The 20,877-nt window shown below is 45.8% G+C and overlaps 1 protein-coding gene across 1 annotated transcript in view; it reads right to left on the reverse strand.

Annotated features, from left to right (window-relative positions):
• Nucleotides 1–16,077: 16,077 nt before the first annotated feature.
• GLP1R (glucagon like peptide 1 receptor) overlaps nucleotides 16,078–20,877 on the reverse strand; it is a 34,061-nt gene continuing 29,261 nt past the window's right edge. The window contains exons 12-13 of the mRNA XM_036118914.2: nucleotides 20,595–20,636; nucleotides 16,078–16,349 (exon numbers count right to left, since the gene is read on the reverse strand). Of these exons, the coding sequence (XP_035974807.1) occupies nucleotides 16,182–16,349; nucleotides 20,595–20,636 (210 nt within the window). The 3' untranslated portion in view covers nucleotides 16,078–16,181. The remainder of the gene's footprint in view (nucleotides 16,350–20,594; nucleotides 20,637–20,877) is intronic.

The following is a 20,877-nucleotide window of genomic DNA, read 5'->3' on the forward strand; positions in this document are numbered from 1 at the left end:
TTGAGATTACTTAAACTAAATAAACAATTAAGAAAATAATAGAGTGAGATAAGTTTCAGTTATAGGAGGAGTACAGAGGGGATATTCTCAGGAATCACACTTTGTGGCTAACTAACCCATGTGTTTCAGCCCTTGTTGAACATTTTTCTCATCTGCTGAACATCTCTCTCCAGCCCTTTCCTGATTGGGAGTTTAGCTGTTCCTCAGAGTCATCTCTTGAGCACAAGTTCCCTTTAGTTCATAAAGAAGTCTTTTCTTCCATGACTTCTGTCTAACTGGGCCTCTAGAAAGTGTGGGAAACAGCAGAATCCCTATGAAACAGGCAAGTTTTGATTGTATTTAAGATACATGATATTGTTTCCTGATTTATTTTCTTAAGGCTTTCTTCATTTCCCTGATATTTTACTTGGGCTTTTACATTTCATAAAAGCCAAATACAAGGAAGAAATATCCCTGATCAAAGACTAACTACAATGCCCAGTTCAATAAGCATTGTTCTAGGAAAGAATTTTCATTTTAAAAATGTGTAATTCAAACTTTTACCTAAAACAAAGTGCCTGTAACTCTGAATTGGGAACATTTGATCCAATTAGCAATCTCAGCAAAGTAGAGACTTCGCTTAAGCATAGCAGAGACCCAACTTAGGAGTGGACCTCACTAGCATTCTTTGAAAATGTAGCTATTTATAATGAGGTGGAGCTTGATTGCTGTAAGCCTATCTTTCATGAGATTTTCTGTGCACGGATCTGTTACTTCTCCTTGCTCACCTCTTGCCAAAGGTTGCATGTAATGACAGCATTAACTTCTAGGAAAAGTGGTGTGTGAACCAATTAAATGCATGGCAGGGAAGAGGAAAGGACAGTATGTATTTGCTGTTCTTATCAGACCATTAAGCTTTAGGTGCAGTCTTGATTTCTTGAATTTAGAAAGGCGTATTGATCTCAGAATTTCCACTCAGGGCTCGACCATTAGCTCAGCACGCAGCTTCCATTAAAGGCTGCCTCTGTCACCAGGGAACTTGAAATCCCAGAGATGCATTCAGTCCCTATGATTGCTGTGTGCACGGGTGAGGTCATTTCTGTCCGAATCTTACAAGAAGATTGGTTTTTGCTTTTATTCACATTATCCTATCTCATCTATTCACAGAGACTGTTAAATGAACCTCTACTTGTAGGGCTGGAAGGGACCCCAAATGCACCCCCCTCACCTTGGGCACATTTATTCCTGACCAGATTTTTTTTTTTTCCTGGTGACCCTTAGAGAAGAATCCAGGTACAAGATATAGGCACTTTTTAGGAAATTTTTTACTGAAAGAACTTGAGCCACCCCCAATGCCACCCCATGTTATTTCTTATCTAATCTCAGGGGACACAGAGCATCCTCCAGACTGCTGAACTGTTATTCTATTCGCTCTCAGTCCTCTCTGTCCTTCAGGCTGATTCATCCAAGTTGTACCTCTGGGACAATCACTTTCAAGTTAGCCCTGACCTGTTCTGAGGTTCCAGGTCAGGACAGGGGTGAATGTCCCAGTTGGTGGGTGCAGTGACTTTTCTCAAAAGCTCTGGAGTTCTACCAGTGATGGTTTAGGTATATATATCTTATGCTATTAGGATTGTGCTTTGAGTCTAGGAGGTCTTCCACATTTGCCTTTTGACTGATCTCTTCATTAAGATTAGGCTCATAAGCTCTGTGCTAAAATAAAAAAAAAAAGTTACACAATTGGCAGAACGATGATGCTCAGCTGGACAGAAGAAAGTAAAATTCTAACTGCGTGTTTTGCTTCCTGCCAGTCACACTGTTAACTTTTTACCAGCAAATATTTGGGGAACTTACTGGAGAGCCAGTAAGTGAGCTTGAGAAGTCAGTCTGAGAGCCAGGATACCTGGTGGGGCTGGGATGACATGGAGCGTCTTGCCACCAGGGGGTAGCATAGAGCTGCTGCTATACATCTTGGGCCCTTCTCCCCACACTTGATAATTTATGTCACGTGGAAAACCCACTGGGATGCTTATCTGAACCACTTGTGCTGCTTTTTTAGGAGTTCCTTTCACTTTAAGATTCACAGAGGAAAGGGCTCATCAGAGGTCCTGGGAAAGGCACAGAAAGCTACCAGAAATGATTTATGCTGATATTTTAAAATAAAACAAGAGCCCGTCTCTGGACTTAGCAGGCAGCATGGCGCTTGAAGGGGTTAGCACTGTGCTTGTCTATATCAGAGCTTCGTTGGGAGGTGGAGAGGGTGATACTAGAAACGTACACAGCTGGCAGAGAAACTTAATCCCTAAGCCAAAGAAAGTAAAATTTGAACTCTGTGCTTTTTTTATTTTGCAACATTGGAGCATTGGGTTAGATAAAGATTTGGATCTCTCAGAAAGCTGAGGAGAAGACAAAATACACAGAGAACCACATTACGAGGCATGTAACATAATACTGATGTTTATAAAGATCTAAGTAGTATGTGTGTGTGTTTGTGTGTGTGTGTGTTAGGGAAGGAATCATCAGAAGGAGAGATCACTTTCAAATCTAAATTCTAGACTACATAGGATTGTCACTTTTAAATGAAAAATACTGTTTTCTTAACAAGTCATAGGTGAATATTTTGAAAAGTATAGACTATGGACCATCTGCTTTGGAATCTCTTGTAGTGATGCTAAAATGCAGATTCCAGGGCCCCGCCTAGACCCACTGCCCAAGAATGTATGGGAGTAGCACCCTGAGAATCTGCTTTTTAACAGCTTCCCTGGGGCAGGCTCCAGTTCACCAAAGATCAAGAGCCACTGATATAAATCACAAATGTTAAAATAGGAAGGAAACAGCGCCTATGAGAGCCAAGTGAAGAAAGATGGGTGTGTATTTTAAAAAGGGGCCACAAGGTTTACCATTTTCTGAACTGTTCATTTGGAACACACAGAGAAAAAGAACCACATGCATGGCTTTAAAATATTGAGGAACTAGCTCCAAAGACTGTAAGATAATTAAAGATGCATTATTTTTGAAGTTTTCTTTAAAAACAATTATTACAAAAAGAAGCACAAGCACATTTTAAAACATGTTGGAACTATAGAAAAGAATATTTTATTTTTGTACTCACATGCATACATTTCAGAGTTCAAGAGGCACAGGAGATATGCAGGGGTAGAGTCTCCCTCCCCCACGTCCTGCTATGCTCTGCCCAGCCCACAAATGATAGCACGCTATAAACACTATTCTGCACCTCGCTTTCTATTTTCTCTTTTAGGTTTTGGGCTTTATTTACATGCACTTAACATTTTTATGTAAGAGAATGACATGATCCAACTTTCATTTTTAAGAGAACACCTGGGCTATCATGTGGAAAGTACATTCTCTGTGTCCTTCATTTGTCTGTCCATCCACCCACCCATTCATCCATTCATTTATGGAGCACCTAACCTTTTTGTTCCCGTTGGTGAAAATGTTTACATATTTTTTTATTCAGCTACCTTTTAAGATTTTTTTAACAAATATAAACAGTATGGCAAAATTATTGGATTATGAAGTGTATTTATACATTCTGTTTTTTATGTTAAAGTGAAAGGTTTTAATTTGGGGAAACCAATAATATTAATGATAATGATCATTAAAAACTAAATCAGAATATCCTACAAGTCAACACAATAAAAATCACAAATATTTTAGAAAAGGAACCAAATAAAATCTGTAACCATTTATTTCCAAAACAGATACATTTGTGCATTAATCACTTAACAGCATTTTACTGAATACACTTTTTTTACTGAATTCATTCTTTCATCAGTGAAAGAATTATAATCCATAAGTGGGACCAGATGAGACATAATAATCTACAAGCCAGCACCTGCTTTTTTAACTTCTATGAATATATCATAACTCTCCCTATCTATCTGCCCATCTTTATCCATTGATCTGTCAGTCTGTCCTGTCTTCAGGTTTGGGTTATTTCTTATGAAGAGAATCAGAAGCCTAACGTAGTGTCTAATGTGGAGATTGATAGAGCAACTAATCTTTGTCAGGCCTGGTGCTAGGCTCTGCGCACACAGAGAGAAAGCAGATGGGGTTCCTTTCTCAAGGAGCTCACAGTCAAATGAGAGAGACAGCCAATAATCAGATAGTTACAGGATAGTGTGGTAGCGCTATGATGGTGATGTCTAAATGTGGGCCAGAGCATCAGGGGTCAGAAAGGGCCAGCCTCCTGAAGGTGCCATTGTACTGAGTTTGAAGGAGCATCAGGTACTCCCCAGAAAAACAGGCAGGGGCAAAGAGATAGCCTTTCAGTCACAAGAAACCACCTAGGAAAAAGGTGACAATAGGGAGGGAGACTAGGGTGCTTGGGAAAAAGTGATGCTTTCTGAGGACTTATATTACTTCTTCCAACTGGTTGTTACATATATATATATATATATATATATAACAATATATATATAACAATAACATATATATATATGAAAGCTATTGATTTTGGTATATTAATGTGTTAATAGCTCTTGTCCTTTATTGAATTTTCTTACTAATTATAATGGTGTTTCACTCGATTTTCCTGGACTTTCCACATAGATAATTATTCTTTTCCAATAATGTAAAATTTAACTCCTCTTTTTCTAGCTCTTGTTTTTTCTCTTTATCTAATAACATTGTTTTTTCTCTTTATCTAATAACATTGGCTAGAACATCCAGAAAAATGTTAAATCAGAATGATAGTCAATGATGTCTTTGTCTTGTTCTTGACCTTAATGAGCATGTTTTAGTATTTTCCCATTAAGCATGCTGCTGGCTGTGTGGTAAGTGGATGGGTAATTATCATCTGTATTTATGTTATTAAAAGGTTTTTTTCTTCTTAAATTAAGAATGGATGTTACACTTCACAAAATCTCTTTCAGCATAGTGGAGATTGATTATGTGATTTTTCTCTTTGGCCAATTAAGGTAATCAGTTTGTATATTTACTCATATTAAATCATCCTTTTATTCCTGGAATAAATGACCCCAGATTTTAATGTACTGTTCTTGTAATGTGCTGATAGACTCTGTTACTATTTTTAATCAATAATTTTCATGAGATTATAGTATTTTTTTAGTATTTCTCAGGTTTTGGAATATATAAAAGCCTATTTTTCATTACAGATTGTCTCCTTTCATCATTATAAAAAGGCATATTTGTGTTCCTTATTGCTTTTTGCCCTGAATTCATCCTTATCTGATATTAAGATTGGGACCCCTGCTTGCTTTTTGTTTGCGTTTGCCAAGCATGCCTCTGTGAATACTGTAGTCTTCAGCCTGAGTCATTTTTGTCAGGTGTGTTGCTTGTATGTAGAGAATAGTTGAATTTTACTCTGTAATACGTTATGAGAATATTTTTCTTTTAATAGATAGTTTAGCTCATTTATATTTATTGAGTCTTGTTTATCTCCTTACATGTTATGCTTTCTGTTTATATTGGTAATTTTACCACTTGGTCTCTGTTTCTTGTTTTGTTTTGGTTTTTTTCCCCTTTGTGTGTGTGTTTCTTTTGATAATTTGGAAAACTTAGATTTCTGTTCCAAAGTTTTTTTTCACTTCCATTACTTAATCCTTTGGATTTTTAGGCAGTATTTGTTAATATCATGTAAAAAACGAATGTAAGAAGTTAGTATTTCCCTACGTCTCTCCATTCCTCAGTACTCAATCCTATTGACTGATCGGTTAATCGACTTCACATTTTTAAATATAATTATAACTTATTACTTGATTTATTAGCCTTAAATTACATATTATTACCTATGGCTATGAAAGATGAGGAAGTCAACATAACTACACCGCTTTACACCTCCTATCCGTTTTTCTTTCCTCGTTTTATTAGTTATATCATTACTATATTGTTTAGATTAATAAGAGCCACATTCTGTTCTTTGATTAGCATGTATACATTTGTTTTAGTCTTAGTCCGCCTATAATTGATATTTTTTCACTTAATGATAAGCTATGAATAAATTCTCACGTCCTTCTACAATATTTATTTTGCCAGCCACTAATATTTGTGTATAGATAAATGTACCATTTATTTAGCCATTCTTTTTTATTATTAACCATTAAGTTGGAGCCAGTGTTCACTAGTATGAATAGTATAAATAGGCTAACCTCTTTGAAATTTTTAAAACCATATTTCAAACTCTTAGAAAAGAGTAATTAGAGACCAATCAGGATAGTGGTCCCAAACCCTAGTGACTATTCATATCTCCCGGGGATCTTGTTAAAATGAAGATTCTGATTCTGTAGGTCTAGGCCAAGGCCTAAGATTCTGCATTTCAAGTAAGTTCCAAGGTGATGCTGAAGCTACGGTCTTCAGACCATACTTTGAGTAGCAAGGTCTTTGAATATGTTTTGTGTCTGCAATTTTGCTTGAATGAAAAAAAAATAATGCTAGAAAACATAGTCTGTAGCAGTGGTTCTCATTGTGCCTTGTGACACATTTAAAATATTAGGAAATTATTATTTGTGAATGTTCATTTTGCCATTTTATTAATGCACCTGCAAGGTGACCCTGTGTTACACCCCTGCTTGCTCGCCTGGGCCTATCAGGGGTATGTTCATGGGAGCCTATCAGATGTGCACATTGCCGCCACAGGGGAAAAACGGCTGAGAACCTGCAGACCAGCAACAAGGCAGAGTTCAGACAGGCACACTGGAGCGAGCTGGTGATAAATGATGTCTGCACTCCCAACCCTGGGAGACGTGTCTTTCACGTGGGGGTTGGTTGGTGGTTTATTGGTTTTATCCTACCAGGCCCTAAGTGATCTGACCCCTGCTTGCCTCTCCCAGTTATCTTCACTTCCTTCATGTTCATTAGACACAAGCGTTTCGCAAAAAGAAGGTTTGGCCTTTGTCTATTAAGGGCCAGACAGGAAATAGTTTTGTTGAACATACCGTCTCTGTCGCAGTGACTCGACTTTGCTATTGAAGAGCGAAAGCAGCCATGGGGGACAATATGTGAACAAATGGGAATGACAATAAAACTTTGTTTATACAACCAAGCAGTGAGCCATAGTTTGCTGACCCTGCCTCCAACACACAAAAGCAGCTTCTGCTTTCACGTCTTTGCGCTAGCTATCCCTTCTGCTTAGAACTCACTTCCCCTAGATGAGCCTGGGATTTGTTCCCTTACCCCAGTCAGGAGTCACATCACCCAAGAGGCCTTCCCTGATCCCCCAGTAAAAACAGCATACCTCCCCTACGTGTCCATGTCCCTTTTTACCTCTCTACTATGATAAATACTTCATCTCACTGCTTTGCTAATGATATTGATATTTTGATGATTCCTAGGGAAAAAGCATATGCGTTTATAGGCAGAGTATTTTTTATACATTCAGCAGTTCGTTTACAGGGGACCATCTCTATGGACACAAATGGATTTGTTATGCAGAGTTTGTTTTAATCACGTTCCTTCTAATGACTTTTCCCCCGAGATTTAGACTGACTTCAGCAGGGCTACACATCTCATGCGGTGAAATGGCACAGAGTGATACGGAAGAATTGCTTTGTTCTAGATTCTCATCGGTGAAAAAGTAATGCCTTTAACTAATCTGACACTTCTTGTGGGTGATACCAGGTTCTGCCCCTATCTATGATTTTCAAAGAACTCTTTATGGGAAGAGGAGAATTTCCTAACATTTGTACATTTCCCAGAAGCAGAGAAGCGTCATGCCTAACAAAAGGCTGGTGAATGCAGGATGAGTAGGGCAATTGGGAGGACATTTGCAAAGGAGAGATGACTAAGTGGGAAATTGATGTTAGGACATGACAGCTTTGGAGGATCCAGCCCCAAGGAGGAGAGAGAAGTTGGATTCCAAAATGTCTACATAGGGTGTGCATGATCTCGTCGCTGCAGCCTTTGGAAATCTATACCAGTGCACCATTCTGAGTGCAGATGAACAAAGTCTGTTCATGTGGGCTGATGGAACAGAGGGTGCCTGAGCCCCACGTGCCGTTATGAAGATGACTCCAATTTGGGGGCATTGCTGGGTTTCAGGTGGCTTGGCATACCCTCAGAGGCTCTGCACCATGGATGCAGAATATCTCAAGAGCAGTTGCATTTCTTATGTGAGGAGTGAACACCAAGACTAAGTCAGTGAAGGAAACTAAGAGGCAAAGAAGAAGGGCTGTATCTGAGAAGCAGGCGGAGTTCCGGGCCGGGAGAATGTGAGAGAATGGTTGCAGCTGATGCCAAGACTCCATGGATATGGCATCTTTTCTAGACTTGTGCCCCATCATGCCTTTGATGGCTGGCTTTGTAATCTTTACCATTTTCTGAGAGAAGGTGTTTTTGTAAATACCTTATGTAAAGTGTCATGTTATGGAAGTTTCTCTTGATTGCTAAGAATATTCCAACACAGTATAATTTGTATGGTAACCTGATTCTTTTATATGAGTATATGTGTCTTTTTTTTAATTTTAATTTTATTTTTTTAAGTAGGCTCCCCACCCAGTGTGAGGCTTGAACTCACACCCTTGAGGTCAAGAGTTGCATGCTCTACCAACAAGCCAGCCAGTTGCCCCAGTGTACATGTCTTTTCATCTGATTTTTTACTGTACCTTTCCAAAGGATGCTGTTGGAAGGGCATTGGCTTAGCTTCATCACAATGAGATGTCTTTACTTTAGTGTGTGTCTCCTGCATGTTGGTTCTCCAGTCTCTGCTTCCCATATCAGGACTTGAAAAATGAAAAGGCTTGAGGGTGGCTTCATTGTAAAGTGGCATCTAATTGGTGGATACCAGCTGAGGTTCAATAAAACTGTAAATGTCATTGCCTAGGCATTTTTAAAGTTCTAAAGCTTTCTGGAGGGCAAAATATATGGTGGTAAAATACTTGTCTCTATAAGCCAGAAATGTCCATAAATTGTTATAGATCGTTGAAGATTGGACCTAATAGGTACAGTAACTATGGCCGTTCTGTTGTAGCTATTAAATGTGTGCAGTTAAAACGCCCAAGTCCTGAGCTGTGTTTCTAATTCCACCTTAGGTCATTGGAACTGAAGAGTCTTCTGGAAACATTATTTATCATTTCAAGCCCTTGCTCTTTCACCCTAGAGATATGGAAAGTTAGAAGAAAAAAAAAGTTGCTTGTAAATCCCCTCCAGGTGTTACCTGCCTACTTTAGCCCCAGAGCAGTCCATCTCGTGGCCTGGGACTGCTCGGTGTTTATAATTCTCAGCTATTGATTTTATTCTGGGAGGTTGCAACACAGATAAATCCTGAGGTCTATTGGTTCTACATGAGGAGAAGCCACAGTAATTCATTCTAACTGGTGCCCAGTGGGAGAAAAAAGAAAAAAAACTTAGTTGGATTTACTCTAGGCAGGTAGAGTAATCTGGGCAGGTGATCTTTTTCTCTTTCTAAAATCATTATGTTAGTTAAAATGAACCTTAGGACCAAAGAAAAGAATCTATTACGGTTTAGGATTAGAGACCTCTTCAGGGAAAGAGCTCAGATTTATGGAAGGAGTTAATGACACTGGCTAGAGATGGGGCTCCTAACTTGGCTCCCTGCGGCTCGCCACTGGTAATTCCCCCCTTTTTTTTTTCCACCTCTGCAATTTCCTCGTGTCTTACTACAGCTCTTTCCCACATTTACACAGTCTGTTGTTTTTCTTTATTTACTTAGGTTCTGGCCTCATCATCTTTCCTACCTACTCTTCCCACATTTGGGGACACTCAATTTCTACTTCTTCCTTGTTCCAATATTGGGTCTATTTTCCATCTTCTCCAATGTTCTGCCTACCTTGTTTTCTATTCCCATTTGCACTGCTAGGGTTTTCTCCCCACTATTTCTGGTAAGGGAAACCCCATGTTTTCAGTATTCTGTTTAGTGTGTGTGTGAGAGAGAGAGAGAGAGAAGAAGAGAGAGGGAGGGATTGAAAGACACTGAACTGCTCATGTTTAAGGCATAGGCTTTTGAGGGGATGGTGAGGGATTTGGTGGGGGTGGGATGGGGGGATTCCCAACCCTTGGGAATGCTGCTACACAAGGCATAGGAGTGAGATTCTTCACCAGTGCTCTGTGGACCTCAGTTATCCCCACCTGTGGAGCATCAGTCACTGGAATGTGGCTCTATATTGCATGTGAACACAAGTGGGTCTGGAGGCCAAAAACTCCAGCAGAGCAGGGAAGCTGCCCTTACCCCTGAGGGCAGGCTGAGGTTAAGACCTATTAGGCCAGAGCGTACCCTCTTTTCCTGAAGTTGCATCTGTCTAGCTTCCACATCTGACAAATGTGCTGGTCATTATTGGTTTGGGCAGGTGTTTCCCTGGGGATGGGGCAGGGAGAGAAAGCTCTGACCTCCATCTTATTTCTACTGCTGAGTGGCAGAGTAAAGACAGAGAGAGGTGAGAATATCACAGGACAGTGAATGAAGTCAAAAGCAAGACTGGGGAGACCAGCCAAGATGCAGATACCAGGAGTTGGCTGTATTTGTTGTTTGCTCCCAGGAGTAAGAATTACTGGGTTTGAAAGAGACAAACCCCAACACTTGTCTAAAAAAGAGGTCATTTAGGGAAACCTTCAGATAAGCACATGGATCTTCAAATGGGTAGCTGCAATGGTGGAGGAAGTGGGAGAATCTGCAATTCCTCTGCTCTTCTAGAAGAGTGAGTTAGAAACCTGGAGAGTGAGAGATTATTTAAATTGGAGGAAAGTTCCTTTCTCTGAAGATGAATCTCTAAACAGCAGCTCCATTCAAATTCTGTGGCTACTCTGCAAACAAGGCTTGTGCTTTTGTGACATTTTTGAAAAAAATGGATTTAATGGACTGAGTTCATTTAGAGAGGGGAGATCAAATGAATGAGTGGAATTAGAATACACGTCCATTTGGCCGCCAGTCATTGTTTAAGCCACTCGACCACCCAACTTCTCTAATTAAATGGCAGTGCAGTCCCTGTATAAAGGCTGCGATGGATAAATTAGTACTTGGTAGGTGCTTTGAAGATGAAAATCATGACATGAGTAATGAGCAAGGGTTTTTTCTTTTTTTCCTTGGGCTGGAAACGGCATCTTTTGTGTTTTCCCACTGCACCATGAGTCACCTGGATTGACATTGCAGAAAACCTCCTCTCCCAAAGGAAGAGCAAGAGAGACACAGTAATGACAGGCCTTTATTTGACGTTTACAAGGCAAATTAGGGAAGAGCCTGAATCCATTTCACATCTGTGCAAGGAATTATACATGTTTGCTACCTATAGACGCGGGTCGTATTTTACATGAATTTATACATTAAGAAATCGCATGAAAATTATCTTGTTTAAACATTCATGAAGAGCAAACATCCCCCAAGAGCACTGAAGACAGAAACCCAGCTCCTGAGAGCCTGGCTCACCCCTCTCCTGGCGCATTTAAAGCTCTGCATCAAACCCCCTCCAAAACCAATGGGATGTTGAGGTTGATCTGCTTTGAGGATGTGATTACTTTTAGTGGGAGGAGCTTAGAACTGCAGATTTGGAAGTGTGAACTGTTTGGCAAGGTCCAGACCTGTCTGGGGGAAATCTCGCTTCTTCCTGACCACCCCCTGGCTCCCCTGCAAAGAAGCCAAGACCCTAGCTTGTTATATGTTCCAAACTTCGCTTGGAGCTTTTTGCTCACCACATCCCAACGTTCTCATTTACAGATGTTTTCCTTCTCCCGGATTGCTTTGACACGGTGGCAGTTAGTCATGCTAGATTGCCCGGGTTGACTAATTACTGATAGTTTTGACAGGCTCCATTAGAAAGGTTGCAAAACCCCAATGTAAGTTAGTCTCCAAGTCGCTGGCTGCCATGTTCCTCACTGCGCCAGAGTATGCAGTACGGTGCATCATTTCAGCCCTGGCGGTGCCTCACTCTCAGCTGCACCCCCAAATTGGTCACAGCTGAGAGAACAGGGTTCCTAACATGGCTAGATGGGGGAGGAGTGTGGGGAAGCTCATGGTGGGGATGGGGAGGTGGGGGTGAGGGAGGCAGTGTGGGGGTGGGGAGCAACTGGGGTGCATCAGAGAGAAAATGCACCGCTGGATCAGGTCCGGAGAAACTGGCTAAAATGGCCAAAGAGGAGAAGCAAAAACTCTCCCCTCTGATAGATTCAGATGTAGGCGAAGTCCAAGAGATTTGGGTCGTTAATGGGGAAACAGTTATGCTTATCTGCTTCCTGCCAATCTGTATCCACTGGCAGAGCAGAAGTAATTATAGACACTGTAGACACACTGTGGCATTAAGTGTTTGAATTACACTGCTTAACAACACTTCCTGCTCTGGCCTCCAGGCATGGCTGCAGAGCTGGTTTGAGCCAGCAGGTAACACTGTAGGGGCATGGCGATGTTGTTTGCAGAAGTTTCTCACATTTTCTTTCCCCAAAAAAACCTCACTCCAGCAACAGAAAGGGGTAAAAAAAAAGTTTGAGTTGCTACTAACTTGGTTTCTATTGAAATACTTAGCATGTCATTCACATAGCTGTCTTAGCAGAGGAAGCCGACATATTTTGAGAGTTTTTTTATCGAGTTTGTCTCCTCGTAGGAGCCAAAAGCAGGGTCAGCACCGTAGATTAGAATCAATTCAGTGGAGGGAAAATAAACCTCTGGAATATATTTTATCTTCCCTGAGCACGTCGCAGGCATTAGCAATAATGCAAACCCCGTCTGTGCATAGAGAGAAAACATCTATAGCTCAGACTCCTGCACATCTTCACCTTGGACTCTGTGGTCCCATGACCTTCACAGTGGGTGGGATGCTTCCAGACTCATCATCTCCTAACTGTGTGCTGCTGTGCACAGGACACACCCTCCCCCGGACTGTTCTCTCCTTATGGATGAAGACAGGAGCTGCTGAAAGATGGCCCACCCTGATGAGGCAACTGAGCCTTTCAGGGTGTGGATGTGAGCTGACTCCATTCGCCCTTGTGGTGGCCATTCCATCTCTGCTAGGTTAACGCTGCTCAGTTTGCTAGTCTTCTCCAACTTCAGGAAGACTAGAGAGCCAAAGGGGAAGGCCCAGGACCTTTTTCTGGTTCTTTTAGTTCACTCTGTGTGGCTGGCAGAGCAACTTGTCAAATAAGCACAGATGCATCAGAAAACCATTCAGCCAACCCATTAAAAGAGTGCTGGATTAGCTATTCAAAATGCTAACTTGCTGTGTCTATGTATATGTGTGCTCTGCAGCATCTCAACTGCTTAATTCTAAGACAAGGATGAATGAAGTACTACAGTAGAGATAGTAAAGTGCAGCCTTCCCCTCCTCTTGGTAGTATAAGTCCCTGAGCAGGTGGCACCTTCCCTAGCTGACCTGTCTACCTTTTGCTGCTGCATTTCCTTTTTAACAGAAACTTCAGATACACGTTGCCGACTTTCACTAAGAGGATCTTGAATGGCTGTTTCTATTTCTTACCTATCTTTCCCAGAGGCCTCACTGGACTTGGGAGGCCCAGCCCAGCCACCCTCCAGCAAGTCAGCTCTCCAAGCCTCCCTCCTCACTTCTCTAGATCAGGGCAGGTCTTTCCCTGCTCTGAGTCTTCAAGAACACCACTGGTATGGGCTTCAGTGGGGATTGCCTTGAGGCAATTGAAAATCATGCGGGCAATCTGGAGAGTCATCTTGAAGGCAGCTTTGCAGTGTAAGCGGTTTGTTTCAGTTCTGTGATTTAGCTGTTCTAAAGGTTGACATGGCAAAGACGGAGTCGACATGATTTAAGCCCCTAAGGAGGGAGCTGGCCAGAGTGCTGAACTCGGGCTCACTTCGCAATAGTCCTCAGACCCTGCTGGCTGCGCGGCGGACACACACACACACCGTCCACACCTGCTGGTCAGCAATCGTACCCCCAGGACAGAGGCAGATAAGAGTGTGTGCGGCAAGCTTCACACTTACAGCGTCACGCATGTAAACAGCTAGTGGAATGTGGGAGTACATGGCATGGGATCGTTCCCAGATCTCTTCGAGTTATATTTAGCGTAGGAGAGCTTGAGAATAGTTTGGCGGGAGTACATTGCCAGTCAAATGAATATTAATAGTGTGGGTCTTGGAGCAAAGAAAATATTTCTTCAGTATCTGATATGTATCTATGAAGGAAACAGTTCCTCAGTGTTACAAGGCTTGGAGCACGGGGGTGTGATGAGCCTTCTGAGATCAGGAATCACCAGTGCCAGCTGGGAAAAGAACTCTACTTACAGTTTAAACCAAACTGTCTGAGCTTCCCTGGTGCCTGACTAAACACTTTCTCCCCACAATTCCAACCCCCCCCAACAATTTATTTCTCTCAGGTTATATCAATCTGGTTCTTTCTCTTTTTTTTGCTGTGCAGTGTATTAATGATTCTCAAAATCTTCCAGTTTATCCCAAACTGAAACACTGGCACCAGAGCTGAACCCCACGTCAACTCATGGGTGTTCATCTTCCCCCGCCCCCATCCAAAGGGAAAGCCAAGGAGTGGGGCTTGTTGGAAAATCCTCCCTTATTCTGGGGAAGCAGGGGTGTCCCCATCCCCCACCTCTCTACACTTTCTCCAGGAGCCAGTCTGCACAATCTTCTTTAGCCTGAGGTTCAACTTCCCCATTAACATAGACACAACACTTCACTGAAGCTGAAGTATAAGAAATTTTCTGCTTGATGTGTTTTATGTCCCATTATTATTTCCCCTGTACATCACATGCCTCTCTGAGAGGCACAGGAAAATGTGTCTGGTACAAGGTTTTGGGGGAAGGTCCCCCACCACTTAAAAAGGAGAAGGAGGGAGAGATGAGCCCATAAAGGAATTCACCTGAAGCTACTCCCTCTGCCTTCCCAGGAGGTCTGGACTCCCCTAAGAGCTCTGTCCTACTCTGGAAACTTCCTTTGCATCCACAGACTCCATTGCCAGCCTCCCTGGGATGGCTGTCTCCCTTCTGTCTGGGTTTCCCCTCTGTAGCCTCTCTGCTGCTCATTGTTTATGGGATGAAACTGGAGACAGGGAAAACACTGATGCGCTCAAACTGTGGCTGAGTCAAATCCATTGCTACGCCATTCCCTGCAACACCACCACAAACAATCACAATGGCTTCGTTCTTTTTTCTATCAGGTGGGGGAAATCAGAATCACACATTTGCACATGCAGACTGTTCACGGCAATAAAGAAGAACGAATCAAGTATATACAAGGTCTCAAGTGGGGGACTTTCAAGGGGAAGAAACCAAGGTTAGGGGAAGACCGCCTCTCCATGGTAACAGTGGCGACAGGTAGATTCCCCCAGAAGTCTCTTAAAGTTAGAGGGCACACCCAAACTCCCATGCAAGATACGTAATCTGGTCACAAATAAAAAGCCTTTCCCCAGAGAGGTAGAAGTAAAGCTCTCGGCCCTCTGGGTTCCCGACAGTTGCAGGTACACTATCCCCCCAGTGCAAGCATTCCTAAAGTTCCCTCATTGAACCCCAGAGGGTTCTGGAGCATCTCTAGACTAGAATTCAGAGCTCACCCAGAGAGATGGGCTCCTCGGCAGTGGGCCTGCCCTGGTTCCCTGGGCACACTGGCAACAGGCACCCAGGCAGGTCGGATACCCACGGGAGAAGTGGGCACCAGCAAAGGAACCTGTCAGGCACCTTCTCAGCGTTCATGCTCAACACCACCCACAGCCATTTCTAGAAATAGCTGCCACTGGTGGCCCAAACAAAGCCCCCACAGAGAAGCGGGGTGGTGAGATGAGGGGGCAAGATGAACAAGCATTGCAGACATGGGAAGAGCGTCCCTTCATGAGGAGGCGGTGGGGGTGGTGACCCAACCGGAGGCAAACAGAGTTGGCTCGCATTCCCTCAGCTCTGTTTGGCTGAGGTTATATGAGCCTCTTTCAGAAGCACCTCCTCTTGCACGCCCCGATCTCGCTAATAAGCCATTGACCTTGAGTGTGAGTCTGGGGCTGATTTGCTGCTCTGTCTTGGGGTACCCCAGGGGCCTGGTGGCTTCACGGGAAGAAACCCTGCTCAGTTTAGCAGCAATCGGTTTTTCTCTCCTCCTGCCACAGTGATCAAATTAGCAAGCTGTTTCTCCTCAGAGGAAATGTGGCCACGGGTCCCAGGAGGCACTGCCCGTTTGCCTGTCTGATGGGTTTGGGAAAGGAAAGCAGGGATGGATGCGAGTGTGCGTCCCTCCCTCCCCCAGCCCCGGCAGGGGCTCTCTGACCTGGGCCGGCCGGCCAGCCAGCAGCGAGACCACAGGGAGGGCAGGTGCTGGGCGCTTAGCTGCAGGAAGCCTGGCAGGTGGCTGCGTAGACGCTGCTGCCCACCGTGCCCCCGCTGTTCAGGCTGCTGGTGGGGCACTTGAGGGGTTTCATGCTGCTGTCCCTCTGGATGTGCAAGTGCTTGAGCCGCCAGCGTTCCCAGCTCCTCCGAAATTCCATCTGGACCTTCCATGGGAAAAGGAGGGAAACAAAAGCCGTCATGCAAACCAACTGCCCACAAAATGGCCCCGTTATTACATTAGTAGGGAAGGAGGGGGGGAAATCCACTGCATTATATTAAGAGACACAAGTCAAGGCCTTCGGGCGCCTAAATTAATATCCCAATAAAATTGTTTATCGTTGTCTCCTATTTTCCGCCTCTCCTCAGGAGAGAGATGATGTTGATGACCTAATTGGTCTCTTCCATCTCTAAACTCCGTGACTCAGCTAAGGCCCCTCCGCAATCCATCACGCTATTATTTAACGGAAGAGAATGAGAGCAAGAGCAATGCGGGAGACAGGAACCAGGACGGAGGAGACGAGGAGGAGGGAGAGCCTAACTTTGAGCAGCGTGGAGCCAAGGTGGCCCGAGTCTGCCTGCCAGGACGGCCCTAGTCTCCCGGGCAGCGGCACCAGGGGCACCCAGGCGTGGGTGCGGGAGGGACACGGAGCAGACCGGCCCATGGCCGCCGACAGGGGGGCACCGGGACACCAGAGGCTGACGGGGGCCTCTGCTTGTACAGCAGCATGGAGACCAATCTCATCTCACAGCCCTTAACTGCGGAGGCTGGGGAGAAAGATGGTAAACTGAGGCACATCTGTGGGAAGCCACCTCAGGGACTGAGGTGGTTTCCTGGACACCAGCAGGAAGAGGGACGGGACCGGGACTTCTCAGAGCGCTGACACATGCGGCCCTTTCGGCCTCCATCACCCTCAGAACTTTTCCTGAACCTCTGCGATGGTCCCCGTCAAGACAACTGTCCTGAAAAGCCACCATTTATTGGGCACTTGCTACATGCCCAGCGCTTCCCACAGATTATTTTAGTTAACTTTCGCAGCAACCCTGTGAAGTAGCTCCCGTTGTTCTTGCGCACTGCGAGGTGGAGAAACTGAGGTGCAGAGTATTTCCGTATTTCCCTCCATCTCAGCCGGGATCCAAACCTAGATCGGGGCTGACCTCAAAGCTGGTCTCCTAAGCCCTGGCCTCCTGGCTCCCAGGACTCTTTAGGTCATGCTGGTTCAGGCGCGTCTCCTCCCCACTCAGCCCGGTGAGGGCCAGGACCACCTCGTCCTCATCTGGGATCCCCGGACCTAGCACAGTGTCCCGCAGAGAGCAGGCCCTCCACATGTGCTTTGTAAATGGGCTGAGGGAAGGAGCGAGTGACAAAACGAGCATCTGACACGGGGCTCCTTCTGCTACTGAGTTATTACAGTGAAACAGCGGAGATGACACCATGGTCCCAGACACCTGTCCCAGCACTTAGGGCGGTGCGCTTCCTCACACGCTAGGTTTACCCGACTCCCTGCCTCTGAGGGCCTGTCTGGCCAGGCCCCTGGCTCTGGGATTTGTGAGGAATGGGTAAAGCTCACTCACTTCTGTTTACACTCGGGGGGAGAAGCAAAGTGACTGCCCCACGTCGCACGACTGGGTAGCGGCAGATCTGGGACCGGCACTCAGGCTCCTGGGTCAGAGCCATGGTGAGAGGACGCGAGCCACAGCAGAACCACCCCCAGGCCTCCCCTCCCCTAGGCCCGCTCTCTGGGCAGCTGAGGCAGGACCCATGTCCAGGCCATCTTTTCTCTTCGGGTCACAAGTACCTGGCATTGCCATGGCAACCTTGGGTCTGGAGAACAGCTTTTGCGGACAGGGATCTCAGCCCAGGAGCCACGTGTGTTTTTGTGGCCCAGTGAAGGTGACACGTCTGTCCTGGTGCCTGGAGGAGCCAGGCCCTGAGGTGTCTCTGGGGAACTGGGCGGTACACTGGCCTCCTGGACCCCACAGCATGAGCCTGGGAGAGCCCAAGGGGAGAGGCCAGTTGGGGATCTGGTGACTCAGGGGTCATTAGTTGCCCAGGGGCATGTGTGCCCGCCCCTCCCTACTGACAAAGCTGGGCTAGCCTTGGGGGGTGGGTGAAGTGGGGAGGTGATGGGTGACGGGCTTTGAGGAAGACAGTCGGAAGGAGACTCTCCACAAAAGTGGTGGGGAAGCCTCGCACGCATGTGTGTTGGGGGCAACATATGCTGCGGGCGTGGTTTTGGGGAAGAGGAGGGAGAAGTGGGAAACGGGAACCGCGAGGGACCGAGAAGGTGAGAAGGGGCAGAAGTGCACAGAGGGGAGCCTCACTCTCTCCAGCCCACACAGGAACACCTGCCACCCTGCCCCTGGGAAATAAAGCAGCAGAGCTTAGGGCCAGGTAGCACCTCACCCCTCCAGCTGAGAACCATTCCTGAGGGGAATGCCCCCCCTGCAGAGCTCGTTTCTCAACATTTTCTTCAGGTTTTTAGGAAGTTCTTTGTGAAGGCTCGGATGTGGGGAAGAAGTAGGCTGGCACATCGTGCTGCCTCCCGTGGATCAAGGGTTTGTAGGACAAGGCCCTGTGAGTGTGCTCTACACCGGCCTCCTCTCTTTCCCCGGCCCACCCCACACGGAGCCTGGTTGGGCCTCTGAGACTGGCACATAGGAAGGGCCAGAACGCATCTATGGGCCACTCACTGCCTCCCTTTCCCAGCCCCTGCAGCCCTGAGTCATCACTGGAGACCCCTCCCCGTCCACCAGCTTCACCACCTTCTAGCTGCTGAACTGGGGCTATTCATTTCATTTCGCCAAGGCTTAATTTTCTCACCTGTAGAATGATGACAACACCTGCTACATAGATTGCATTTAATAAAACATGTGAGCCCCTCATACATAGTAAACACTCAGGAAGTGTTTCCCGCCCTTTTAGAGCTCCATGTGCTCTGAGCATCATTAACTCCACTTTGCAGAAGAGGAAATAGGTATCAGACTGTGGGCATGTGACTTGCCCAAAGCCACACAGCTCATTAAGCGATGGGGCCTGGATGGGAGCAGAGGCCTGACGCCAAAGCCCACGTCCCACATCTTTCCCACGGCATCGCATTGCTCTTTGAGCCATGTCATGGCTCCCTGAAATACCAAGGTCCCCACCCACTGCTGCCCTCACGTCCCCCACACCCAGAGCACAAGTAAAACTAGTGTATGAATGCAGACTCTTGAGATCTCTGAACTCTGGGATACCAGACTCGTGACAGAAGCCACACCAAGAGCACCAGCCCTTCGGGGAACCGTGTCCACGGGTCATCTGAGCCCCAGCCTCACGGATATAAACTCTCACCTGGGCCTGAATAGAGTTAAGAGAGTCATCAGTTTGCCCTGCAGACTCTGGAATGGGAGATTTCCCGCCCTCTCTTCCCTGCCGGGGTTAACCCTCTTGTGGCTACTTCCCCAGATGACCCCAGCGCCTCATCTAGTACTATTATGTTTCCCCTCTGGAAGGAGGGGGCGGTGGCACTGTGGTATTTGTGGCATCCAGTTTGACGGAGTGGGGCTGCTCCTGACCTGCGCCAGATCAAGCTGGGTACCCAGGCGGAAGGGGCTTTCCCCAGGCACCATAGACCCAAGGTACCCCCTCCTGCTGGGGGCTGATGGTCTCAGGGAAGGGAGGGCTGTGGTCCAGGAGGGTCTGCAGGAGAGGGTGTGGGGGTCAGCAACAGCCCCCTTCTTCCACCCCAGCGAGCAGAAAGCCCCCGGAGGAACACACGCTTTGCCCCGGTGCGCGGGGCTCTCCCCTGCACACAGAGAGTGGGTACTTTCCTCTCTCTGTTAGAATGCATTCCAGTCCCAGCTCTGCCACTTCCAGGCCGAACCTGGGGCAAGCTTCCTATTCTCTCTGATCTCCAGTGATCTCATGTGTGAAAAATGGGAATAATAAAACCATAATTTTAGCAGGGATTTTTTTTTTTTTTTTTTTTTTGTGGGAGAGGGAGGAAGTAGTGACAATTAAATAAGATAGTGATTATTAAAGCCCCAGTACGTGACTTGGGTACGTCTGCTGCTGAATCATCTTTTAACCACCACCTGTTCACTCGGGACCCCCTTCACACAAGGCTGGGTCTTCCCCAAGTTCACATCCATTAGGGTATGCCTGTGTGTGTGTGTGTGTGTGTGTGTGTGTGTGTGTGTGTGTGTGTGTGAGAGAGAGACAGAGAGAGAGAGAGAGAGCCATGAGAGAGAGAGAGCCATGCACAGAATACAACTCATGGACAAGATGTCTCCTCAGCTTTAGTGCCTAGTGGGATGGGTATGGGGTTTCAGCTGAAAAGATGGATGGGAGTCCCCATTGACAACTCTAGAACAGCCCATAAGCATAGTAGCAGCCCATAAGTGTCCCCACTGTCCCCCTTAGGCCTTACCTCATTGTTGACAAAGCAGTACAAGATGGCGACCATCAGCCCCTGGAAACAAGAGTCATGTCAGCAGGGAGGAAGCGGGAGGGAGGTGCCCTGCAGGGAGACCCTGAACTCCTTGGGCTCCAGCCCCAACATCCACCTCCTCAGACTGGGCAGCCCAGGCAGGCCCAGAGCCGGAGTGGTGGGTTCCTTCTCCTTTTCTTTCTGGAGAAAGAAGACCCCTTGCTTAGATACTGAAGAAGCTCTTCTACCGCCCTCTCCTTGAGGAGGTCTGACCCTAGAAAGT

This window comes from Halichoerus grypus, chromosome 9 (assembly GCF_964656455.1).
Source record: "Halichoerus grypus chromosome 9, mHalGry1.hap1.1, whole genome shotgun sequence".
In the NCBI taxonomy this organism is placed as follows: domain Eukaryota; kingdom Metazoa; phylum Chordata; class Mammalia; order Carnivora; family Phocidae; genus Halichoerus; species Halichoerus grypus.